The following is a 12000-nucleotide window of genomic DNA, read 5'->3' on the forward strand; positions in this document are numbered from 1 at the left end:
AGGACTTCGGGTCGGAGCTAGGAACTTTCAGTGCAGGGAGGCTGGGGGAGGGCGGGGGTTGCCCTGCCTCGGGGGACCGGGAGGGAGCCTTTCTGGAGAGCCTGGCTGAGGCTGGCCCCGGGCACTCCCAGGGCCTTGGGGAACCGCGGCCTCAGGGCAGCTTGTGGCTGGGTCGCTTGCTGCCTGGAGCCTACCTCCGCCTTGGGGTGCACTCGAGGGCTAGTAGACACTGTGCAGGGGGTGGAGCCAGCCGCTGACCTACGGGGCCTGGTTTGGTTTTCAGTCCCCTCTGGGAGGGGCTGTCCCCACTTCACAGGTAAGGAATTGAGGGCCTCACCTGCAGCCAGGCTGCCCGCTGAGCGTGGCCCTTGCGCCCCGCCATGCTCTCTGCATGTCTCCCGTCTGTCCTTCCGCCCACTCCTCGGAGCCGGGGCCCCGCCCAGCAGGGTTGGAGAGCGCTCGCCGGGGTGCTTTGCATGGGGCTGGGGTGGGCTGGTCCCCCCAGGATGCTGTGCCGACAGCGCTGCTCTGCTGGGCTGTGGTGAGTAGCCTGCGTGCCTGCCCCCGAGGCCGGTTCCGGGCCTGCATGGTGGGAGGCTGGCCTGCTGGGAGGTGAGCAGAGAGTGCGCGGTCTGCCCTTGGCCTGGTGACCCCGTACCCTTGGAGTCTGGTGGGTGGGGCGGCGGCTGCCTGGGCCTGGCTGGCTTCTTAGAGGGGTGGGTGGTGGGGCCGTGAGGGGCAGAGAAATGCTGCCCGCAGCCGGTGAGGGCACCCAGGCCCAGCCTGCGCGGCCTCCTGGACACTCGGTCCCCTAGAGATGGCAGTGACCTTCCTCCCAGGCTCGTTGGACAGGGCTTGACTTGAAGGAGAGTCTGTGGCTGGGGATGAGTGTGGGGCGGGAGTGAGTCCCCTGAGCTTGGGCCTGGGCCCTCTGCGCTCTGCGCCTTATCCCCTGAGCTGTGCGCTGGCGGCACCAGCCTTTCTCAGGACTGCGGCTGTTGGGTCTCCCCACACAGGCCGCAGCTCAGGTGGGAAGGCCCCCCGCCCCGGGAACCTCTGCCCATGCTTCCAGGTCTCGGGTCCTTCTAAATGGAGGACCTCAGGTGCTTTGGGCTGGAGAGTGTGTTCCGTCAGTTCTGGGCCCCATCAAGGGGGTGGGGAGGGAAGCTGGCTGGCCTGGGCTTGCGGGGCTGTGGCCCTCCCAGCCCTGCCTGAGGGGAGGACCCTGGGCTGAGCCAGGGCAGGCATAGCCCTCCCTGTCCCCGGGGAAGCCCCTTGTGTGAGATGGGGCCACAGGGGAGCAAGCCCTCCTCCTAGGAAGGCAGCGTGTCTGCTGGGCACTGGTACCAGGCCGCTTGTCCTCCAGGGTGGCTCTGGGAAAGACTGTTTTCTTCCATGATCGTCTGGCCCAGCTTACCGAGGGACTGGCTTCTCACAGTGTGGACGGGGCCACTGCGGCCCGTCTCCTGGGGCCATTCCTGTTACATGCACATCCCAGGGCTGCACTCAGCCCCGCTGAATGGGAAACTTGGGGGGGCTGGGGAGGGACGTGCAGTGTGAACACGGGTGCTCAGGTGTTGGGGACCCCCCCCCCACCCGCCCGCTCCGTTACGACGGGGCTCCTGGGCTCTGTGTGCTGGCTCGGCCCTGAGCTGGCTGGGGGTGGGTGTCACCACAGGACTGCCTCTCAGTCTGCGGCAGCAAGGGGAGGCCTGTACCCGTCCAGGGGCTCTCTGAGCCGGGGGACTGAGTGTGGTCTTGTCCAGCCCGTGCCTTGGCCTGGGCTGCTGCTGGGGGGCGCAGGCCCGGGGAGGCCTCCTCGGCCTGCAGGATGGGACAGACTTGAGACAGTTGGGGGCTCGGCCTTGGTCTGGTGGGTGGCTGCCTGGCGGCTGGCCCCGCCCCAGGTGTGTCCTCGTGTGGGCGGAGCCTGTGCCGGGGGTGTGGTGTGGGGCGTGCCCTCGTGTTGGTGGGTGTGTCTGGGAGCGGAGCCTGCTGTGCCGCCCTGGCCAAGTGCTCACAGCCTGGCACTAACTGCCTTCCTTCTCTGCCGCTGTTGCCAAGTTTGAGGCCCCGGGGCCTTTCTCGGAGCAGGCCAGTCTGCTGGACCTGGACTTTGACCCCCTCCCACCTGTGGCAAGCCCTGTGAAGGCACCCACGCCCTCTGGTCAGGTTGGTGTGAGCCCACCACTGCCCACGGGCCCACCGGCCTCTGGGCCCCGGGGCCTGGGTTCATGTCTGCCCTCCGGCCATGTGGGCCCATCTGGGCCCAGGCCTTTGGGGGTCCTGGGGTCACCAGGCTCTCCGCCCACTCACTGCCCTTCCCCTGGAGCCCTGGTCCCCAGCTCTTGTCACCTCCCCTGGTCCTGACCATGGGAAAGGGAAGAGGGCAGACACAGGTCAGCAAGAGGACCTTCGGGACGAGGCCAGCTGAACACTCACCTGGCAACTTACACGGTCCATCTCAGCACCCTCCTGCCCCTCTCATGGTGGCAGCCCCGGGTTTGGGCACTCCCTGGCCTGGGGGTCTCAGTAGCCTGGAAGGTGTCCAGGACTCGGTGCTCTGGGGACCGCAGAGCCCGGCTCTGTTCTGCCTGCCCTGTGCCTGCTGGGCTCGAGGGCCCTGGGACGGGTGCGGGGTGGGGGTCCCTGGGGACTGCTTGCCTGCCGCCGCCTCTAACCTCCGTGCTAACTCTGTCCTTCTCCCCTCTGCTGTGCTCAGTCCATTCCGTGGGACCTCTGGGAGGTAAGCTGTGTTTGCTCTGTGCCCACCCCGCCTCGTCTTGCACCTGGCTGGTTCACAGGTGCACACGCACACGCACGCCTGGCCGTGCCCACGCGCACAGGGAACTGTCGCGCCTCCAGCTGTTCTGCTTCCCCCCCGCCCCCACCCCCCCATGGAGACACTGGGCCTTCAGCCAGGCCCTGTGGGAAAAGGCTCGTCAGCTTAGCCTCTGAAGAGTGCCCCGTGGTGCAGCCCCGTTGTCAGGGCCTGTGAGTGGCGTAGACAGTGACCAACTGGTCCCCGAGGGTGGATGGGGTGTCCCCGTGCTGGGCCAAGGCCTGCTGGGTAAGGGGGCCTTGAGGTGGAGGGTCCTTGCCCCCGAGGAGCTTTCTGTCAGCAGGGGCCCCGCAGGGCAGTGGCACCAGGGAGCTGCTGGGACAGAGGAGGGGGGAGAGATGATTCGAGAAACAGGACAGACAGAGTGAGGCCAGGCGCCTGCCCGACAGACATCCACGTCCTCAGGGAGGACACGGGATACCCCACAGCTGGTGACGCGGCTCCCGCAGGACCAGGAGGGGCTGGCGAGAAAGTGCTTGCAGCCCAGGCTCCAGGGCTCGCAAGCTCCAGGGTATTTCACTGGAGGAGGCCAGAGAGAGCCTGGCGCCAGAGAGAGCCACGTGCTGAGCTGCGTGTGGCACGTTCGCACCTTCCTGTCCCCTGGGCAGTGGTGGGAGGAGGTGTCCCTCTGGGGAGTCTCTGTCTGTGCCCCGTGGGGCTCCGGCCAGGCTGCAGGTGCCCATCTGCTCCCGTGGGCCCACGCTGGGCTGCTCACGACCTTCTTCTCTTGTCTCCCGCCCCCCCCCCCCCCCGCCCCCCGCCCCTCCCACCCTATTCTCCCTGGTGGCCCATCACTAGCCCACAGAGAGTCCAGCTGGCAGCCTGCCTTCCAGGGAGCCCAGCGCTGCCGAGGGCACCTTTGCTGTGGCCTGGCCCAGCCAGACGGCCGAGCCGGGGCCTGCCCAAGTAAGTGCCCCCGCCAGCCCCTCACCCGCCCCCGGCCTCTGGGGGTGTAGCATGGAGGAAGAGCCCGGAGGAGGGGGCACAGGACGGACAAGGCCACCGTGGGACTGAGGGTGAGGCTAGGGCCCTGAGCCAGGAGGCCCCGGGGCAGCGCTGTGGCTCAGTCAGGTCAGCCCCTCACCCACTCGCCGACCCCCGCCCCAGCTTCCCAGCTCAGGCCTCCCACTGTGGGAGGGAGGCATGTCTCAAGCACCTCCAGGTCCATGGTGGGCACTCCCCAGAATTCTCCTTTAACCTGCAGCCTGACCTAGACATTTCCTCCTCCTGCAGATGAGGAGGTGGGGGCTAGGAGGGCCGAGTGATTGCTCCCAGAGCTCAGAAGTGGCTGAGTTTCAGTGCAGGCCCAGCGCAGCCTGACTGCAGCCAGGCAGCGTCCGGGGTGCTCTGCCTGGGCCCTCGCCACGGGAGCCACCTGTGAGGGTCCAGCAGGACCAGGCGGGTGGCAGGAAGCCGAGGCTCGGCCAGGGCTTGGGCTTAGAGGGCAGGGCCTGTGAGGGAGGCTCAGGGGTGGCACCCAGGGGCCTGCGCCGGGCTTCTCAGCAGCATGTCACTCGGGGTCCGTGTGTCTGCCAGCACCTTCTCCAGCCGCTTCCGTGCCCGGAGCCTTTCTTTGACGGGCTCCCTGTACCAGGCAGAGGCACTGGCTCTCCGTGGCCCCTCTCCTTGTCCCGGTCTCGGCGCCCCATCCTGTGTCTGACCCCATGCCGGCATTTATGTTGCAGCCAGCAGAGGCCTCGGAGGTGACATGTGGGACCCACCCTGCGGCTGGAGCCCAGGAGCCCGGGGAGACAGCAGCAAGTGAAGCAGCCTCCGTAAGATGACAGGGACCAAGGCCCTGTCTTTTCTCCCCGTCGCCCGCGGCTCCCTAGCCCCGTGTCTTGCTCTGTGCTGGTCCAGGTCATGGTTCCTGGTGGTGAGGAACCTGGAGGCAGGCTGGTCTGGCATTGGGCACAGACACCCCCTTCTCTGCCCGCGCGGCCCCGCCCTCTGGGACCCACTCCCCGCCCTCGCTAACCTGCGCCCCCTCCCGCCAGAGCTCTCTCCCCGCGGTGGTTGTGGAGACCTTCTCGGCAGCTGTGAACGGCACTGTGGAGGGCGGCAGCGGGGCAGGGCGCCTGGACCTGCCCCCGGGGTTCATGTTCAAGGTGAGCCTGGCCTGCTGACCCGCAGCCTTCGGCTGCCTCCATGGGGTGGGGAGGACGCTGGGCCCGAGGCTATGTGGGGGGCCCAAAGCCGTCCCTCCCGGACTACCCGTCCTCTGCTCCCCAATCCACGAGGTGGCTTCCGAGCCCCGCTCCTGCTACTTTCACCTTCTCCCGGCGCCCACGGGGCTGCAGGTGCGACAGAGGCTGCCGAGGAAAGGGGTGTCAGCTCTCCCCACTCTCTGCAGGTGCAGGCCCAGCACGACTACACGGCCACTGACACGGACGAGCTGCAGCTCAAAGCTGGGGACGTGGTGCTGGTGATCCCCTTCCAGAACCCAGAGGAGCAGGTGAGGCCCAGTCTGCAGGGAGGCGGCGCGGCCAGCAGGGGGCAGCAGAGCCACGCCAGCCGACCCGCGGCCTCTCCCCACGGCCTCTCCCTTCCCTGCGGCCGGCACAGTTCCCCTTTTCTGTTCTCATCCTGTCTGCCCCCCTAGTTTCTCACTTCCTGCTTCTTGCTTCCTCCTTTCCTCAGCCTCTGTCTGCCTTCCTCTCGATTCTCTGCATCCTAGTTCCTTGGGCCCCTTCTCCCTTACAGGCCCCCCCAACCCGCACCCCCCTCATCCAGGACCGCATCCCAGGCTGCCCCTCCATGGACCACACCCCTCACCCGCGGCTCTGCAGCCTCCTGTTGGGCCCAGGTGCCACCCTCCAGGCTGGCCCCGCCCTGTCCACAAGGGCACGCCCTTCCCTGCCCAGGTGACAGACCCCCGGGTCCACAGCCCTGTCCCCAGCTGGTCCTCACCCTGTGCCTCGCAGACCCTTCTCCTGCTGTGGCCTCTCCTTGTTGTGAAGGTGCTCAGAGTGGGCTTTGCTGAGCCCTGGGGGGCCTCAGAGTGGGGCAGAACTGCCCCCTCTCCTCCCCCCCCAGGTCTGGACGGGCTGCTTTATTCAGGTCGCTGTGGCCCGTCAGCAGGAGCCCCTGTTTGTGGGGTGCTGGTGGTCCAGTGGGGCTGCCCACATGTGTATCCAGGTGGCAGCCACAGTGCAGAGGGGACCTAGTGGGACTCTAGTCCGTTCAGTCACCAACATGTCCCTGTGGTGTAATTGTCAGAGTGGCGGGGGGTGGGAGGAGGGCTGGATTTGGGTGAGGCCAACCTGGCTGGGGCGTCCTGGGCTGGGGCTTGAGGACAGTAGGTACTTACTGAGGCCACCGTGGGCTGGGAGGTTTGAGTAACAAGGATTTCCTGGGCCTGGCGCTGAATCAGCCCATTTTCCTAAAGCCCCAGGTCCCCGCCGATCTCCCCGGTGGGCCGGCCCTGGGCTAGGTGGGGTTTTTAGGAGCAGACCCCTGGCCTCCCAGCCCACAGTGGGAGCCATCTGGGATGGGTGGAAGTGGCTCAGGTAGGACACACACAGGGTCTAGGACAAGGCAGGTAATCCTGCAGGTGGGTCCCAGGCATAGCCCCGCTGCAGGGGCAGCAATGGCAGGGGGTGTGTGGTCACTGCAGGCCCAGGGGTCAGGGCTTGTCACGGCTTGGGTAGATGATCCCTCTGAGGGGTCACTATTAAAGCAAAGGTCAGGTTCGACTCGGAGGGCTTGGTGGGATGGCCTCAGGTCACTCTAGAAGCTTTCAAGTGGTCAGTGCTCAGTAGAACTTTCTGGCATTGTTTGTGGAAGGCCGGAAGAGCAGTTGATGTCCTCCTCGGTGATGTGGCCTCTGTGGGCACCAGCTGCTGGGAAGTTCTTTGGTGGGGGATTGAAGGAGTCGTTTAGAGGCGTTTGGACCAGTGCAGCAGTCAGGCTGCCTTCCCGCCTGAGGACTCACCAAACAATAAAGAGTTAAATGCACCTACTGCAGGGAGGGATGGCTCCTGGGCTGGGGGGCCCGGTTTGGGTCTCAAGAGAAGAGCAGGGAATGCTGCCTGGAGGAGGCGTCCTTTAAGGCGGGTGTGACGGTCTAGAGGAAATGAGCGGCCAGAAGGAGGGTTCACCCTGTCGGGGTGGACGTCGTCCTCCCCCAGCCCCATGCAACGCTCTGGCTTCCCCTCAGGATGAAGGCTGGCTCATGGGTGTGAAGGAGAGCGACTGGAATCTGCACAAGGAACTGGAGAAGTGCCGGGGCGTCTTCCCCGAGAACTTCACCGCGAGGGTGCAGTGAGAGCAGAGCGGCTGGTGGTGCTGCGGATGCGTGAACAGCAGCACCTTTTCCCGAAAAATGTGTGTTTCTTTTTTTTTTTTTTTTCCGTTTTTGTTTTTAAACTTTTGAAAAGCAAAGGGAAATTGAGGGGAGAGACCTAAGCCAGGAGGTGTCTTCCCAAAGATGAGGTGGTTTTCCAAAGAGCCTGGTTTCGGCGAGTCCGGCGGAATCGCCAGTGTTCCTGAAGCTGCTGTATCCCCTAGTTGAGTTCCCGGCCGCCTCCCCGGCCCGCGCCCGCTGGGTGGCGCCACTGCCGCCGCCTGGGTGCCCGGCCGCGGGGCGGGTCCTGGGGGCCGCCGCGCACCGCGCTTGCCTGAAGCTTGGGCCGGCCGCCCGGGCCGGGGCCCTCCTTTCCTGGCAGCTGTCGCGGGTGGCGTCCAGCGTCCCCTGAGACCTCGGGCCCAGACACCAGCCTGGCCTGGCCCTGCCCCGCAGACGTCTGTGTGCTGTTTGAAAATAAATCTTAGTGTTCAAAACAAAATGAAACAAAAATGACAAAAGTACTCAAAGTGTGTGTGTGTGTCCCTCCATTTCTGTCTGCTATGCAGTGCAGCCGCGATTATCTGTGCTTTTGTCCTGAGACAGCCCACCCAGCAGGCCCTCTGCCCTGACCAGCACCCCTGCCCGTGCGTGACCTCCGCGTCCTTTGGGGCTCATCTGGGCCCGGACCTGGCAGGGGCTTCGGCCCTGTTCCGTGATGTTTTCACTGGCTGTTGGTGGGGATGCAGGAGATGGGGGCCAGGTGACGGGAAGGGCAGACAAGGGGCCCGAAGAGCCAGCTCTGTGCCCAGGAGGTCTGCTGGGTGCCGCCCTCAGTGACTCTATTTAGTGCGTGTGAGAACACGGGGGCGGTACCAGGGCAGCATTGCACAGGTGAGGAGTCAGGCTCGAGGGATATGGGGGGTTTGCTGGTGAGTGGTGGGACAGGGGCGGGAGTAGGGGCAGGGGCTGAACCAGAGGAGTTGGCCCCCGGGCGCGGGAAGGCCTGACGGACTGGCTCCGCCCCGCTCCCCACCTGCCTCTCCTTCTGGCATCAAGGCCCCCACTGCACGCAGCCCGGGTCTCCAGCTCCGTCAGTGGACACGGGCTGCTCTGAGTGGCATGTAGCACATGCAGCAGTGGCCTGGGTCCTTCCCGGGGGCCGCTGGAGTTGTGCTCTTGGGCCCAGGGACCAGCCTGGACTTGCAGGTGGCAAGGATTTATCTCTGCATAAACCTCTTCTGCAGAAAAAGCAGGTGAAAGGGATGAATGTTGGAGTCTTAGCTTTATTTTTGGATATACCTCCTGAGCTTTGTTTCAGGTGGCGGGATTGTCACTGCCGTGGTTCTGCCTTGTCCTGTGGCTGACAGTGTCTGCTCTGTCAACCAAAATTTCTACGAGCAAGGAAATTATGAGAGTGGGGCACAGGAAGTTGATTTCTATTGCCCCGCTTCGCAAGCTTTAGCATTTCCTCCTTCCCTCCCTCCCTCCCTTCCAGGTTGACAGGTTAATTCTCTTGCCCAAAGCCACTCAGATCACTGTTGTTGGAGCCAAGCTTGAAGCCCAGACCAGACAAGCTCCACTGAGCTTCCAAACCTGGGGTGTGTGTGCCCTGGGGTATGTGGAGGCCTGCAGCCACGGTGCCAACACGAGAGGCTTCACTTTTATTTCATGATGAGAAATTTAAAGACATTATTCAGGAGAAAGTATGTGCGTTAGGTTTCTCACAAGGTGAGATTCAGAGAGGTATCAGCTGGTGGCTGACCCTCACGGGGGTCCCCTCCCTTGCAGCTGGGGCACTTTGGCAGGAAGAGCCCTGCTTTGTGTCGGGTGCGGTCTGCAGGGAGCTCCTTGTGGGAGTGGGGAGGGAGCCGGCCCTGCAGGGACAGCTCCAGCCCAAGCGAATAAGTAGCTAGCTCGAGGCCTGGGCTGTGCCGAGTGTCTGGGAGCTGGGACATCTCCAGGTGTGCGTCAGTCCAAGAGAGCTCAGAGCCAGTCAGCTCACACCTTGTCGGCCTCCCCTCCCCATCCTCGAGGCCACAGACGCCGCTGGCTCGTCTCATGGACTCCCCTGGCCTCCCCTCCTTCCGGCCGGCTCCCCAGGCCTTTCACAGTGACTCGGACGCTGTCCAGCCTGCCGGCTGGCCTCCTCTTTTTCCTCCTCGGTTGGATTTGGGAACCAGGCTGCCATTGCTTCTCTTGGTTCCACTGGCCTGCAGACCCTCGGCTCTGCCTCTGGGAGTTCAAGTGTTCACACCTCTAGCCTCACCACCCCAAACACCAGGCTCTGTGCAGGGACTCTGTGACCGAACGTTGGGTTTGTTGGCTCAGCAAACCTCAGCTGGTAGAGTCTTCAGCGCCTGAGGTGGGTGGGCAGTTGGGCTGCAGCTCAGGCCCTCCGAGATGCTCCCGGCTCCCCTGTGCCCTGAGCGTCAGCTTCATCTTTGGGCTGCGTCCTCAACGGTTTCAGGTTTGATGTCTGCACACCCCACCCAGAGCGGCGGGGGACTTCCTTCCCAGAAGCCCCCCAGCAAAGCTCCTTTGTCTCATTGGCCAGAACTGGGTCAGGTCCCCAGTGCTGAATCAGCCGTGTGGCCAGGGGTGGGACCTCAGGATTGGCCCCAAACTTACAAGGCCTTGAGATGGAGGCGGGGTTGGCCTGGGGGGCTGGGGAGAGAGGACACCTGAACAAAAATTTGGATATAGCTTCCAAGGAGAAGAGGGCTGGATTCTAGGAACTGGAACCAGTGACTGTGCACACCATGGTGGCTTCCAGAAAGGGCCGAGAGACCAGGGAACGTGCCTGATGGAGACCATAAGTGTATGTGTGTGACCTTTGGGAGACCCTGGCTTTATTCACCACATCCAATCTATCTCAAGGTCAGTGTGTGACCGGTGAACACAACCCACGCAGGGCTGTTCCTCCATGTTCCAGGAGTAATGTTCACTGACTGTCCCCCCCTCTCCCGCTGGAGATAGGACCTGTCCCACTACTGGAGACCCGTGTAGACTGTGACCTTCCCCAGCCACTTGGAGACGTGTGGCTGGGGATGGGCCTGTGTCTGCATAGATCCAGTCTCCTGACCATTCATTCACTGTTCATCCGTTCCCCGCTTCGTTCCTCGCATCTCCCACAGGAGATTACAGAGATCATTTAGTGCAGCTCCTACCCCGCTGTGCTCAGTCTGGGGAGAAGCAGACAGGAACAGTCAAGACCACAACAGGTGCTCTCGTGGTGGTGAGTCCAAGGTTCTGGAGACAGAAAAGCGCCACCACCTGGCTTCACACGGGAGGGGGTGTCTGCGCTGAGCCTTTAGAGTTAACGGGGGTCCCCAGGAGCTGACGTCTGGGGGGCCTATCTCAGGCAGAGAGAAGCGGGCAGAAGAGTAGGTGAGTCTGGGGGCGAGGTCAGTGGAGTTGGAGGGGCCTGTGAGGGCTCAGGCTCTTGCAGGGGGCCTGGAGCTCAGGAGAGAGGTCTGGGCTGAGGGGCAGCGAGGTGGAGATGGCCCGGGGGAGAAACGAGGGCACCTGGGAGGGGGAGGGCCCTGGGGGTGCGGCCTGAGCACAGCCTCAAGAGGAGGGAGGAAGAGGAGGTTTTGCGGGCACAGAATGCTACCGAGTTGCGAAATGCCTTCCTTTAAGAAGAGTTCCCTGGTCAAGAAAGCCACTGTGGGGCTTTCCTGGTGGCGCAGTGGTTGAGAGTCCGCCTGCCGATGCAGGGGACACGGGTTCGTGCCCCGGTTCGGGAAGATCCCACATGCCGTGGAGCGGCTGAGCCCGTGAGCCATGGCCGCTGAGCCTGTGCGTCGGAGCCTGTGCTCCGCAGCGGGAGAGGCCACAACAGTGAGAGGCCCGCGTACCGCAAAAAAAAAAAAAAAAAGAAAAAAAAAGAAAAAAAGAAAGCCACTGTGGCCAGTGAGGCCAGAGAGGACGTGAAGGGCAGTCAAGACAGCCTTGCCTGGGCTGCTCTTGGGTCCCCGGGGCTCCGGGGAGAGGCTGCCGTGGGCCTGCCAGAGAACACGGGCAGGCCACTGCCAACAACGTTCCAGGCCCGGCTCTGGTTGTGCGGACAAGCAAATCACTGAGGAAGACCCTTCTCGGTATAATAAAGAAGGATAATTAACAATGAGGCAGGAAGCCAGCCCCTGATTACAGATGAGGATCCCGACTGCTGATGGGGGAGGGGGGAAGAGACCTTCCTGGCCTCCCAGCCCGCCAAGGTCAATGCACAGTGGACAGAGATGGATGCCACGTCTTGGAATCCCAGGGTGGGCAGAGGCTCATCTCACGTCCCCACAGTGCCCTGCCTTGTGTGAACTGCCGGGGTGACCAGGAAGGAGGCCCAGCTCTTCCCCCAAAGAGGCGATAAGCTCGTGGTGGGCCAAGGTTTGCACATAGAGACCATCCCAGCGTGGAGGCAGTGGGATTCCTCCTTTGGAAGCCTGATATGACGCCCCATTCTTACTTTGGGAGGTCTGTGGGGCAGAGTCACAGAATGGGCTGGGAAGTTTGTAGAAGGTCATCCTTCATTATGAGCTGGCAACCCTGAATTCATGGCTTCAGGCCAGTGACCTCACCCAAGCTTCAGGTGGAGGTGTCTAACTGCCCGTCTTCCCCGATGGCCACGGCACCTCTCAGATGGGCTTGTCAAACCCGGGGCGTCCCCCTGATGCCACTTCGTGCTCACCTGGTACTCACCTGCCCCTGCCCCCTAACTGAACTCTGATTTTGTCCAGGGTACCAATCAATTCCACTGAAATCACCCAGACTTCCATGCAGCTATGGGTGACCCTTTGACACAATCCTGGCCAACGAGAAGAGGGAGGGCATCCTCTCCCTGCAGAGTCAAAGCCTTCTTAAGACAAGGGCCCTG

The 12000-nt window shown here is 63.4% G+C and overlaps 1 protein-coding gene across 2 annotated transcripts in view; it reads left to right on the forward strand.

Moving 5' to 3' along the window:
• Positions 1 to 7109, forward strand: part of BIN1 (bridging integrator 1) — a 54588-nt gene extending 47479 nt beyond the window's left edge. For both annotated transcript variants that reach the window (XM_065881118.1, XM_065881119.1), the window contains 4 exons: positions 4528 to 4617; positions 4840 to 4950; positions 5196 to 5297; positions 7002 to 7109. In XM_065881118.1, the coding sequence (XP_065737190.1) occupies positions 4528 to 4617; positions 4840 to 4950; positions 5196 to 5297; positions 7002 to 7109 (411 nt within the window). The remainder of the gene's footprint in view (positions 1 to 4527; positions 4618 to 4839; positions 4951 to 5195; positions 5298 to 7001) is intronic.
• Positions 7110 to 12000: the final 4891 nt, after the last annotated feature.

Source organism: Phocoena phocoena, chromosome 7 (assembly GCF_963924675.1).
Source record: "Phocoena phocoena chromosome 7, mPhoPho1.1, whole genome shotgun sequence".
In the NCBI taxonomy this organism is placed as follows: domain Eukaryota; kingdom Metazoa; phylum Chordata; class Mammalia; order Artiodactyla; family Phocoenidae; genus Phocoena; species Phocoena phocoena.